General features: G+C 35.3%; 1 protein-coding gene across 3 annotated transcripts in view; it reads left to right on the forward strand.

Moving 5' to 3' along the window:
• Window positions 1-13,573, forward strand: part of RYR2 (ryanodine receptor 2 (cardiac)) — a 204,261-nt gene that overhangs the window by 19,420 nt on the left and 171,268 nt on the right. For 2 of the 3 annotated variants that reach the window (XM_008569233.1, XM_008569234.1), the window contains exons 9-14: window positions 546-651; window positions 2,267-2,410; window positions 4,482-4,755; window positions 7,593-7,707; window positions 9,329-9,461; window positions 10,643-10,746. In XM_008569233.1, coding sequence (XP_008567455.1) covers window positions 546-651; window positions 2,267-2,410; window positions 4,482-4,755; window positions 7,593-7,707; window positions 9,329-9,461; window positions 10,643-10,746 — 876 coding nt within the window. Of the gene's footprint in view, window positions 1-545; window positions 652-2,266; window positions 2,411-3,991; window positions 4,756-7,592; window positions 7,708-9,328; window positions 9,462-10,642; window positions 10,747-13,573 lie in introns of those variants that run through there. The other variant, XM_008569235.1, reaches the window with a different exon arrangement.

Consider the following 13,573-nt stretch of genomic DNA (forward strand, 5'->3'; position numbering starts at 1 on the left):
TTCGTATATTTAATATTAACGTGTCTAAAACTAAAACAAATGGAAGAAAGTTTCCCACTTTTTGTTTAATTGAACCATTAATGTTAGGAACAGCATAGTTACTTATATTACTTTTCAATTATGTTTAGGTTTTTTTTTCTTCTTTGCAGCCATATCTTTTCAAAAGGAGTTCTTTAAAATATTTGATAAAGTGTGGAAATTTACTAGAAAAGCATGGAAATGGAGGAGAAGCATAACAAAATACTTTTGAAAAACAGCATTTAGATTGCTTGGTTGAGTTAAGAATTCTGAGAGTATACAAGAGACTAATGCATTGTAGAATTGAGAAGGATGACACATAGGACTATTTTGCAGCCTTTTTGATGCTTTGGTTTCTTTTGGATTGAGTGATAGACAATGATTTGTCACCTGTTAGGCAATAATTTATGCATATTCAAAAACAGGTTTTGAACATCTTCACTTTTATAATCTTTGCTGTGTCATTCCTAAATTCACTGTTCTTTCCCACCTCATTCTTCCACTTTCTTGTCTTTCCAAACTTTTAGATCAATATGCTTCTCAATTTTAAGGATGACAAAAGTGAATGTCCATGTCCTGAAGAAATTCGTGACCAGCTCTTGGATTTCCATGAAGATTTGATGACCCATTGTGGTAAGGTGTTTTTGGTTTACAACTCTTATTAAATGTGTGTTTTTAAACCACATATTCTGGTAAAAAATTAGGTATATATGTGAATATGTCCACAAATACACACGATACTTGTTAGAAGTTCATATAGGAACATTTATGATGGGCAAACAGTTAACTGTCCCTGTGTGGGAAGTCAGGAGGGATACAGAAATCAGAGAGGCAATAAGACAAAGCAGAAGATGACCAGGATCCTTTCTCTCTTTTCCCTCTTTCCTTCAATGGCAGGGAATGGGAAGGGGGGATGGGATCACGTGGCCAGTTGCTTCTGGTTGAGAGGTTAAGTGTCAGGCAGGTTTAGTTAATGGATACAAAGTTTCAGTTACACATATGAGTAAATTTTAGAGATCTGCTATATAACATAGTGCCCATCGTTAACAATACTGTATCATGCACTAAAAACTTTGTTAAGAGGGTAGATCTCATTTTAAGTGTTCTTATTACAACAAAAACAAACAACAAACAAACCAAAAGCCAAAGAAGCACAAGCAGAGTTACAGGTGATGGATTTATGTCTATTCCTTCATTGTGGTGATGGTTTCACAGTTGTATGCATGTGTCCAAACTCATCAAATTGTGTACATCAAATATGTGATATTTTTGCCTATCAATTATACCTCAATAAAGCTGTTTTGGGGGGATTTTTAAAAATAAATTTAATTACAAACCATTGTATTAAAACTGGTTGAGGGGCCACCTTTTAGGACAGGCTTAGGAAATCCACCATATAACTTTTGAAATTAACGAATGCCTAAGGAAATCCTACAGAGTTACACGTCAGTAGTTCAAGTTTATTAAGGGAAAACTCCCCTCCTTTTATTCTAAGAACTTTTAAAATGAAATTGAATAAGTGTTGTAGATATGTAATTCTTTATTCCATTATGCAGTGGTGTGGGTAAGATGTGTGATTCAGTAAAAGAAAAATGAATTAGTCGTTTTTCAAGTGATAAATATAGCACCATGGTATTATTTTTATCTTATTTTAATGAAGACAACAAAAACACCATCTTGCATATTAATTCAGATTATGAATGAAGAACCACTAAATGATTGCCAGAAAATGTATATACTGTAAATAAAGGGATACTCTAAAATGGTAGAAGTATTGCTTCAGATATAAATTATTCTTTGGTTTAGGGTGCCTGTTTATGCCTGTTCTCTCTGGCTCAGCTTATCAGAGTACCACTGACGTTTTTGGAGCAAGAGAGGAGGATAAAAGTCTAGGAGGAGTTTTAGGCAGAGTAGGACTATAGGTCTAGACAGAGATGCCAAAAGGTCAGCCCAAATAGCAGACTTGATCTTTGCTATTAAGAAATTCTTTCTATCTCTGCTTGGTTTTACACTTTGTCCTGGCTGTTGATAGCCCTGAGCCCACAGAAACAGGAAAAAGAGAAAGGAGGAAAGGAGGCCACGAGGTGAACCTTATTTATGAGTACTGGTAGACAAGATGGCTTAATTCATTGTTGTCAACTGTTTTAGACATTGCTCTAAAACGAATGGAGAAATTTGCAAGGCCTGAGAATTATTTGCCCAAATGTTGTTTGTGAATAAATTTTTCTTTTCTGTCTTTTTGTACTAGGAATTGAGCTGGATGAAGATGGGTCTCTGGATGGGAACAGTGATTTAACAATTAGAGGGCGTCTGCTGTCCCTGGTAGAAAAGGTGACATACCTGAAGAAGAAACAAGCAGAAAAACCGGTTGAGAGTGACTCCAAGAAGTCCTGTAAGCAGTGTGAAAGGGAACTGGCAAAGTGACTCAGCTGCTGACATTTATTCATCCTTTGGAGGAGTATCATACTAGATGAGCCAGTGAGATAGCTGAGTTTGCAGCTTCCAAGAATCAGATTCTTAAGCAGATGCCTGTAGCTCCCAGATGCAGATAGCAGCACCAAACTGTATTTGTAGGAATAGGTTGAGAGGTAGCAGCATTATAAAGGTGGATGGGCTCCCTAGAGAACTAAAAATTTAGGTATTTGCCTTAAGCAGATGCCTGTAGCTCCCAGATGCAGATAGCAGCACCAAACTGTATTTGTAGGAATAGGTAGAGAGGTAGCAGCATTATAAAGGTGGATGGGCTCCCTAGAGAACTAAAAATTTAGGTATTTGATCAGAAACTAACAAGAGAAAGTATAAAGCAGTAATTTAGCCTTCATATCTAAATATGATGCAGTTGATTTTCATATATTATTGCATCAAGTTAAACCTTTTTCTTAAAATTTAAGTAGACATTTTTTTGTATTTCGGTTCTGAGATATTTCCTAAAGTGTTAAGCGTTTCTGGTTCATCCATATTCTATTTAACTAAGATAATGGCTGCTACTCCTTGAAACCAAGTAAGTACCTTCAAGGGGTGAGTCCTTTGCATCCGGAAGGAGTCAAGGTGTGAGTCTAAGAGGTCCAGCTTGCTTCTTACCTTGCTTCTAAGACCACTTATTTTAAGATGCAGTGCTGGCTCATAAACAGCTTTTTCTATGAGAAAAAAATAAACTCACTAAAATTTTTATAGGTTATTTTTTAAAACTAACATAATGGATAATCTTTATCCATACAATTACTTCAAAATTTATTCTTTAATGTAACAATCAAATTTGAGTCAGGTTGTATTTAAAACTGAAGTTTCTTATGAATTACTTTTTGTTCTTATCAGGTTAATGATCTTGAACGTTTATAGTGACAGCATGATTTTGAGATTGAGTTGACTCTTGAACAACACAGGTTCGAACTACAAGTAAACAGGTGCACAGGGCCAAATACTGAAGAAATTAACTACTCAAGTTATTTAACTAGTTAAGAAAGACCTTGTGGAAAATTATATCTGCTTTTCCACTGTGCGGGAGGTTAGCACCCCTACCCACCACTGCCACCACCCACCCCACCCCACTGATTCAAGAGTCAACTGTATGTGAAAATACATTGGCATTTTATTTGCATTTTGTATTTGGTTAAAATTGTTAGGATTTTTTTTTCTTTAATTAATGTCTAGATGCAAGTTAAATAGCTTCTTTTGAAAATCAGCCAAGTGTGTTAATGATAGGAATTAAGTACCTCACTATGTATGAATCCATCACATCAACCCCACTTAATTTTGGTAACTTTACTGTTTATTTTAAGAGGTTTGGAAGTTTCTATTGCTTTTAAATGAACTATATTACCTGTTACTTTGCAAGCAATCTTCTGTGTATGGAATAACTTTTCACTTTAATACAGCTTCACAATTATATTCTTTTGAAGACATTTTAAGTGACAATTCGGGATCTAAATTTAAGCAAAAATATAATTACCTATGGTCACTGTTGCAAGTGACTCAACTTAGGGGATAATTGGATAAGTAAATATCTCCTTAGATGTCTGTGACTGAGCTTTATAGGGATATGTGAGGTCAGACCTTCTGGGAGGGAAATAATGGAACAAAGTAAATAAAAGTAAGAGCAATGTGCAGTAAGAGTAACAAGGATATATTACTTGCCATACTTTCAATTACTTATGGATTGCCAACAGTAATTTTGAAAAAGTAGTAGCAACTTTAAAAGAGCCTATTTAATAATGAGAATGGTTTTTAAAGAAGGGTTTGCATATTTTTATCCTCGCATGACCATAACTGATATGTATTGAAATATATATACTGTTTAAATGAAGCTCACTTTCTTCAAGGAATATTCCTAACCTTTAAATTCTGGTACAAATAGAGTTACCAGTTTGGGACTATGGGATATGGAGTTGAATTGTCCAACTGATTTGTCTTCTTTTATTATTTTCCTTTTTTAAAAAAAAAAAATATCCATCGTGACCTTGCAGCCAGTCTTCAGCAGTTGATTTCTGAGACCATGGTTCGTTGGGCTCAAGAGTCTGTCATTGAGGACCCTGAGTTGGTGAGAGCCATGTTTGTGCTGCTCCATCGACAGTATGACGGCATCGGAGGTCTGGTTCGGGCTCTGCCAAAGACCTACACTATAAATGGTGTCTCTGTGGAGGACACCATCAACCTACTGGCATCTCTTGGTCAGATTCGGTCTCTACTGAGTGTGAGAATGGGCAAAGAAGAAGAGAAGCTTATGATTCGTGGATTAGGGTAAATGATTTAAATATTACAACCCTTTATCTTATAAATTTCTTCTAATTTTTTATCTCGATGATAGTAAAGTACGTGCATTAATGCAAATGTACTGTCGAGATGATATGATCATTAAATTAGGTTGTGGTTTTTCTGGAGATTATGTTTTTAAGCTAAAGAAGAAAGTTTCTCAGTCACAAAATAAGACTAATTTTACAGCTAAACATTAAGGTGGCGTGCACACAGCAAACATCTTAGAGTGGTTTTTTTTGTTTGTTTTGTTTTTTGATCTCTCAGTAATGTACGATTGTATATAAAAACATAGGATAATAAAAACACATTGAAATCCGTGGTGGGTCGGAGAAAACACTCACCAGCAGGAATTAATAAAGAAGCTTCTCTGTATCTATTGGGCCTTGGGGAAATAAGAGGGAGGGGACAACTCTTCCAAGGATTCAGCCTCATGGGCATGTGCTTCATGTGGACTTGGGGGTTCAAGGTCACACCCCATATCCAAGAGTGAGGGTAACACAAAGACATTTCAGAATACTTAATACAGTCTGTCATTGAAATAGCTTCTAAAGTTGCTATTCTAAAGGGTATCCATCAGGAAATAGAAAATGAAATTCAGAGGGAGAGAATGGGATGCAGTAGGTTTCAGTGTGTATGCTACTGGTATGCATATGTGTAAATTTAAGCAATATGAATAAGCTTGCCTAGTTTGGAGATGTGAAAATAAGATACACTCAAAACAATAACAAATGAAAACTGTATATATTAAGCTATACCATGTTCATAAGAAAAATACCTAAACATAAAGCTAGAATGTAGAGTTTTAAAAAGTGATGAAAGACAAATATTCAGCAAAAAAAAAAAAAAAGACTTAATGTAGTTATATAAATACTAGACAAAAGAGGAGATAATGAAGGTAACTACAGCGTAAATAAAATAGATCACAAAGAAAAATAGAATCGATCAAGGAAACCTAGAGTTAGTTCTTTGGGAAAAAACTAACGAAATAGAATGACCAGGTTTTTTTCTCTGACATAACTCAAAAATAATCCTGCGGAAAGAAAACAAGTGTGTAAAGTTATAGATTGTTTAACAACATTTATGTGCATTTTAAATCAGAACATAATACTGTATATGGCTTGTGGGCCTGTTAAATATTTAAAGTTATAAAAATGGACTGGAAGGTTATATTCCAAATTCATGATAACAGTTGCATACTAAAAATAACTATACCGACAGGAAAAAATTAGCAAAAACAAAAAAAAACTTACATAAAAAACAAATATTATGGTCTTTATTTGTAATCGTATGAGCATTGGTCTTATTTGTACTAATACTTAAATCTAACCTGAGGAGGCGTCTCAGAAGAGATCTTAATTAACCAAATGAAAAAGAAAGCCTTCCAGGAAATGGAGATTACTTTGCTTCTTAAATGAGCATATAGCAATAATATGTGCCATTAACAAATAAATCATTGATTAGTGATAAAACTCAAAATGATATTAAAATAAAATGCTACCTTTTGTGGTATTAGAAATATTTCCACGTAAAAGATATACTTAGTAAATGACTGCCTGCCTACTGCGTGGTAGAATTTTGAATGTATTTAATTTACCTAAAACTAAAAGCAAACAAGGTTTTTAAATCAGTAAGTTCATTCAAAAAGATTTGAATTAATGAGAGAAGAAATACAGGGATTACAGCCATGGTTCGAGCGTTGAAAATTTTGTTGCCAAATACATTGTGGTCTGACAAGAAGGAGAAAGATCGCTTGTTTACTTTGTTCTCACATGAAATAAGTCAGACCTTTATTAGTCCTGGGCCCCCAGATGGTTGTTCTGAGCTGTTCTATCTAAAAGCTCTCTTTATTAAAAAAAAAAAAAAAAAAAAAAATTACAACAATCATACTATTCCACTTTCTTGCCAGAGTAACTAGAATTTAGTATATAACTAAATGAATAAGTGAGTGATCCAATTAAGGAAATCAGTTTTGAAGAGAAGGTTTCAGTTTTTTTGAGGGATGTATGTTATTTTCTTGCTATAAGTTCTGACAAGGAAGAGTTTTCTAGAAAAGACTCTTGCATTGATTTGATTTATGTTGAAATAGACATTAATAGAGCTGTTTATTTGCAATGAGCGATACTTCCTACTGAACATTAAGAACCTCAGAAATACCTTGAGACACATATTGCAATAGTATAACACCCAGTAATGAAACTTTTTAGGTGTCATCTTCTGCTGTTTCTTTAAATTCAATGTCCATTTTCATGAGTTGGATTACTTGTACTCGGACTTCATGTGTATTCATTTTCTCTTGGAGAATACGCATCCTTTAAAACATTTTGCCAGACTGATAGCATGAATGTAACAGGAAATAACACTACTGTAATTATATATGCAAATATTGAATGTAGTGTTAAAAATAGCATATATAGGAAAAGCATAAATACTTATATATCAAGAATTTATGTAGGAATTTTTATATACACATGATATAGCACTGATTCATATTTCTATACAAAACAGGCTTGAACACATGGTTGAATATCCCTATAATTAGGAATACTAAGTATCTAAAATATATTTCATACAAACTAATGTTTACATATGTAGTACATTTCTTGTAATTGAAAATGATATACCACTTTTGGTAGACTGTCAGTATTTTTGAGGCAAACTCAATGAATTGAACTTATTGACTTTTGCAGCTTAACTATCATTGCTCTTAAATTTCTGTACACCTAAATTATTTCTAAAAGATTCATCAGAATCTCAAGTAAAGCTTCATTTAAATTTTTCGCTGAACTCTGTGCTTTTCCCCTTACCTTCACTGTCCTTTCTAGGGATATCATGAATAATAAAGTGTTTTACCAGCATCCTAATCTCATGAGGGCCCTGGGGATGCACGAGACAGTGATGGAGGTCATGGTGAACGTCCTCGGAGGTGGGGAGTCCAAGGTAAAGGAACATCTTCAATTCTTGGGATTCCACTTAGTATAGGCTCCTGCATGGACTGCAGTTCTTAAGGAGAATTTCTTAAATTCTCTTAGGAGGACTGTTTTATAAAGAACACCTTTTGAAAAAAACAAAAAAAACCTTAGAGTTGAGATTTGGATGCACTACTAGTTTTTTTTCGTTTTGTTTTGTTTTATTTTGTTTTCTCTTCCTTGATCTTGATAACAGTTTCTATCTTATGTAATTTGTCTCCTAAATTATTCTCATTTAGGGGATATTTAGAAACTTTAAAAGTTAATGCTATACCAATTTACTTTTATATTTTGAATTATGTCAGTTCCCATCACATTACAAGTCTATTACACAAGCATGTTCTTCAGACCCAGCCCTTCTCCATGATTCAGACGATGGTTGGTTTCATTAAATCTCTGATCCAGATCAAGATTTGATGATGATGCTCTGGAATGTATTTGTTGTAAGACTCTGAGATGAACTTTTAAGTGATTACAAATTAAAGTTCTTGAAAACCAAATTAGTAGAGTAATGTAATAAACAACTTCATATAAACCAGTATAATTCCATAACGTCTGATATACAAAATGTATTTCTCTATTTTAAATTTTAATGTGTTTTTTACAATATGGAAGTAAGTGTATATTTCCCATGTTCAGTCTTTCTACCAGTTAGACAGACTTATAATGATATTCATAATATATCCTCTTGACCAAGGACTGCAGGGAACATCTGGGCTATGCTGTGTCAAGATCTGGCCCTGTAGGGAGGTGTGTTTGCTGGAGTATACCAGACAGCCTTCCAGTCAGGACGTTCATCTCAGTAGGCAAGTGTTGTGCTAATCAGGGAGGTATGAATCCCCAGAATCTCAATAATTATAATAATAATAATGATGATGATGATAATAGTAATTCTGATAAGAACACTGTTATGTGGTGTCAAGTACTGAACTGTGTATCTTTCAGAAATTATCTCAATGAATCCTCCATTCTTACCTAAAGTAAATATTATCTGTATTATCCCAATTTTATAGAACAGATTCAAAGAGATTACATAATTTTCACAAGGAAACATAACTAACAGTGGTATCCAGGAATCACACCTGAGTCTTCCGGATTCCTAAACCAGGCTCATGCCACCTTTGGCTTTAGAGCTATAGATATATTCCAGATCCCACCTGTTGATGGTGTTGGGAAAATAGAATAGTTTGGTCAGAGCCCTTGCCTAGGGTCCAGTTGGGCGCAATTCAGCATCCTTTGTAAGCAAATTGTGTGTGTGTGTGTGGAGTTAGTGCGCATGCATGCCAATGTATCTTTTTAGTTTTGTTGCTATTCTTGTGTTCTTGAGAAAGAGGAGACAGAGAGAGAGAGAAAGGGAAGGGGGAGAGAGAGAGAGAGTTTGGCGAAGCAGGTGGGTGGGCGTCGGCCTTGGGCATCTGCCCGGTGCTCAAGGTCTAGGGGCATCACAGTCTGCAAATTTGAAGGTCTTCAATATCTAAGGTTTAGGACACGTGGAAACACACTGATTGACAAAATGATTGAGACCTCAACTTCTAAACTCAATTTTGTAAAGATATTTGCTTTCAGTAACTAACTCAATGCTGTTTGTATAGGAAATCACCTTTCCCAAGATGGTGGCCAACTGTTGCCGTTTTCTCTGCTACTTCTGTCGTATAAGTAGGCAGAATCAAAAAGCTATGTTTGATCATCTCAGTTACTTACTGGAAAACAGCAGTGTTGGTCTCGGTAAGTAAATGTATGTCTTTTGCTTAATCTTTAATATAAAAATAGCATACATATTACAAGTAAATTTAAACTTTATGTTAATAAATAAGCAAAAGACCTGAGTAGATATTTCTGAAAAGAAGGGATGCAAATGGCCAACAGGTATATGAAAAAATGCTCAACAGCACTAATCATTAACAAAATGCAGATTAAAACTACAATGAGATGTCACCTCACACCTGTTAGAATGGCTATCGTCAAAAAGACAAAAGGTAAGTGTTGGCGAGGATGTGGAGAAAAGGGAGCCCTTATGCAATGTTGGTGGGAATGTAAATTAATACAATCATTTGGAAAACAGTATGGAGGCTCCCTGCAAAATTAAAAATAGAACTCCCGTATGATCCATCAATTTCACTTCTGGGTATATATCCAAAGGAAATGAAATCAGTATGTTGCAGAGATATCAGTACCCCAATGTTTATTGCAGCATAGTTTGTAGTAGCCAAGATACGGAATCAACCTAAGTGTCCACCAGTGGATAAATGGATAAAGAAAATATAGTTTATATACATGATGGGATGCTAGTCAGCCATAAAACGGAAGAAAATCCTGTCATTTGTGACACATGGATGAATCTGGAAGACATTATTTGAAGTGAAACAAGCCAGGCAAAGAAAGACAAATAGCACATGATCTCACTTATATGTGGAAACTAAAAAGAGTTGAACTTATAGAAGCAGAGAGTAGAAAGGTGGTTACCAGGGACAGGGGGAAGGGGGATGAGGAGATGTTGGTCAAAGGATGCAAATTTCCAGTTGCACAGGAGGAGTAAGTTCAAGAGAACTGCTGTACAACATGGTGACTATAGTTAATAATAATATCGTATTCTTGAAAATTGCTAAGAAAATAGATTTTAAGTGTTCTCACCATGAAAAATGATAAGTATGTGAAGTAATGCATATATTAATTTGATTATTTGTTGTTCCACAATATATACATATTTCAAAGCATCGTGTTTTACACAATAAATATATATAAACTTGTCAATTAAAAATATATTTTTAAAATTAAACTTTAACATAAGTCAATTTAGATTAGTGCAATATTATGGAATTTACATTTTAAGAGGTAGTGTAGTTTTACACGGGATTCATAGTTGCAGCACAATCCAGGGTTTATTTCATCTTTGTTTGAATTAATAGCCTCACCAGCTATGAGAGGTTCGACACCACTGGATGTGGCAGCAGCCTCGGTGATGGATAATAATGAACTTGCCCTAGCTCTGCGCGAGCCAGATCTGGAAAAGGTGAGCAGTGCTCCTGCCCTGTGTGTTTGTGCAAATTATGCTCATGCATAGCTTCTCAAGATGATTTAAATATAAACAACTGTATTATAGTTATATTAGGATTATAGTATATTATTATACTATACATTATTCACTGTATGTTATATATATAATATATATAATGCTATTATATATATTATATTATAGTTAGAAGTTAAGAACAAGAAGTTGAGGTAACGTCTTTCCTCTAATCACAAGCGTTTTTCTGTGGAACAGGAATCAACTAACTGTATTTGTGTGTGTTTTTGTCTTTTCATAATATCTGCTGTCACTTTCATTTTAATTGTAGTTTCAGTTACTTAAAAGGTTGTTTTAATGTCTCATACATATAATTCCTTCCTCACACGTGTCTGTGTGTTCCAGTGCAAAGCATCAGCAAGCTACTGAGGCCATGCCCTCTAATCATACTGAGCCGCACATATGTTTACCAGCATGTAGAGAAGTTCTCCTCTATTGTAGCTGCAGTAGAATCCTAAGTGGTCCCCTGATCCTTCCTGTGCCCCCCCTAGAGTCTGTTCTTACCTGAGCAGCCAAAGTGATCCTCTTAAAAGGATCCTGTCCGTCATCTGCACAGGACTCTTTGAAGAATTACTATCTCACTCCTAGTAAAACCCAAAACTTGTGATAGCTTCCGCGCCATCTGATCTCACATATCGGTCTGATTTTGTCTCCTACAACTCTCCTGCTCTTTTTCTTTGCTCCAGCCATACTGGTCCCCTTCTTGTAGCTGGAGAATTCTGGGTGTGCTCCTGTCTCAGGGCCGTTGCACCTGCTGTTCCCTCCATCTGCAATATCCTTACCCCAGATACCATCACGGTTCTTTCCCAGACATCCTTCCAGAGTCACCTTATCAGCTCTTCCACGTTCATGCAATTTAAAATGGAAACTTCTTCTCCAACCTCCTTAAGCTCTTCCTATTCCCTTTACTGCTTTATTTTCAACAGCTGAAAATACGCATATTTGTGTATACACACACACACACAATATGTGTTTTAAATATATGGCTTAAAATATATTTATATTTAAAATAAATATATTTTATTAAAATATATATTTATGTATTTTAAAAAATCTGTTCCCTATATAATGTCAAGCCAGTGAGTGAGGTCAAAGTGTTTTTTCTATTAACTGCCTTGTCCCAGTCTTAGAGAACAGCATTGGCATTGGGCAGACACTCAGTGCATAGCATTGGCTTTGGGCAGACACTCAGTGTATAGCACTGGCACTGAGAAGACAGTGCATAGCACTGGCACTGGGCACTCAGTGCATAGCATTGGCACTGGGCAGGCACTCAGGGCATAGCATTGGCACTGGACAGACAGTGCATAGCACTGGCACTGGGCACTCAGTGCATAGCTGTTGAGGGTGTGAAGAGTGAATGCTTCCCCAGATCCTTGCAACATGCCAGTCCAGAATCATGAGGCTTTGCACCCTGACCCACTTCAGGAGACTTTTCTCACATATATCACTTAAAACCTTTTTATCTACATGCTCATTAAAATGGCAAATATTAAAAAGGTTGATAATATCAAACATTGAAGAGGATGTGTAACAACTAGAATTTCCACAGGCTGCTGTTGGGATGAATAATGGTACAGTCAGTTTGGAAAGCAGTGTGGCAGTTTCTTAACAAGTTAAATGTACACCTACCATAAACTATACACTTAGCCTTTCTAGTCTTAGGAGTTTATTAATAGAAAGAAAGATATATATCCATACAAGGACTTGGACATGAATGTTTATAGCAGTTTTATTCATCATAGCCCAGTTTTCTTAGCAAGCAACAAAACTGGGGTATACCCACATACAGTGGGATGCTATTTAGCAATAAAAAAGAGAACTGACATAGGCAACAGTGTGAACGGATCTCAGAACCATTATGCTGAGTGAAAGAAGTCAGGCACAGAAAGATATACATTGCCTGGTTATGTGTGTAAATGTTCTAGAAAAGACAAGCTAATTTTTAGTGAGAGAAAGCAGATTATCTGAGCTAGGTTTATAAGGCGAAAGGGACTCCAAAGGGCACAGGGAAACTGAGGAGTGGTGGAAATGTTCTGTCTTGATTGTGGTGTGTTCTCACAAATGTATACTCCTCTCAAAGCTCAGTGAATTTACGCCTGAAGTTGGTGACTTTATTGTACATCAGTTATACCTCAGTATAGTTGGATTAAAATATTTTAGCTGTATCACTTACTTCTTTTAGAAACTGATTAAGCTTGAGCTGGATGTAACGATCTGTTTAAGTTGCTTCTCTAACCGTGTTATTACAATTGGTCGTAACTTCTTTTGGGATTTCTTTTAAAGCTGAATCTCTTGTGAAATGTTATGGAAGACCAGCATTCCTATAAAACAAAATATTTAAAAAGGAAAAGCTAGGCAGAAATATTTAATGTGCTGATAAATTCATCAGTACTGACAAGTAGGTAGTGTTATCAAGTTTTCTGGATGCTAAAACCAAAAAGTATGAGTAATTTGCTCAAAATGAGCCATTTAGTAAGGGATATGGGTCTGATTTGATCCAAGGATATTTGACTCTAGCTTAGGTATTCTCTACTTCTGGGTGTCTTCTCACACCTGCTCCCCAGTTAAATTAATGTATCATTTTGGAAATAATTCACCTCCTTAAAATACCATTGCATCTCAGATAGATATTTCAGTATCTCTAATTGATTCAGTTTTTTTACTTGGAGCCAGAGGTCATTGCATAGTTTTGAAGTTATCAAATATTTTGACTTTTTTAAGTAAAAGTCTCAAATTATATGAAATTCAGGAATATTTTTCTTACATA

The sequence above is a fragment of the Galeopterus variegatus genome, unplaced genomic scaffold, assembly GCF_000696425.1.
Source record: "Galeopterus variegatus unplaced genomic scaffold, G_variegatus-3.0.2 Scaffold482, whole genome shotgun sequence".
NCBI lineage: Eukaryota > Metazoa > Chordata > Mammalia > Dermoptera > Cynocephalidae > Galeopterus > Galeopterus variegatus.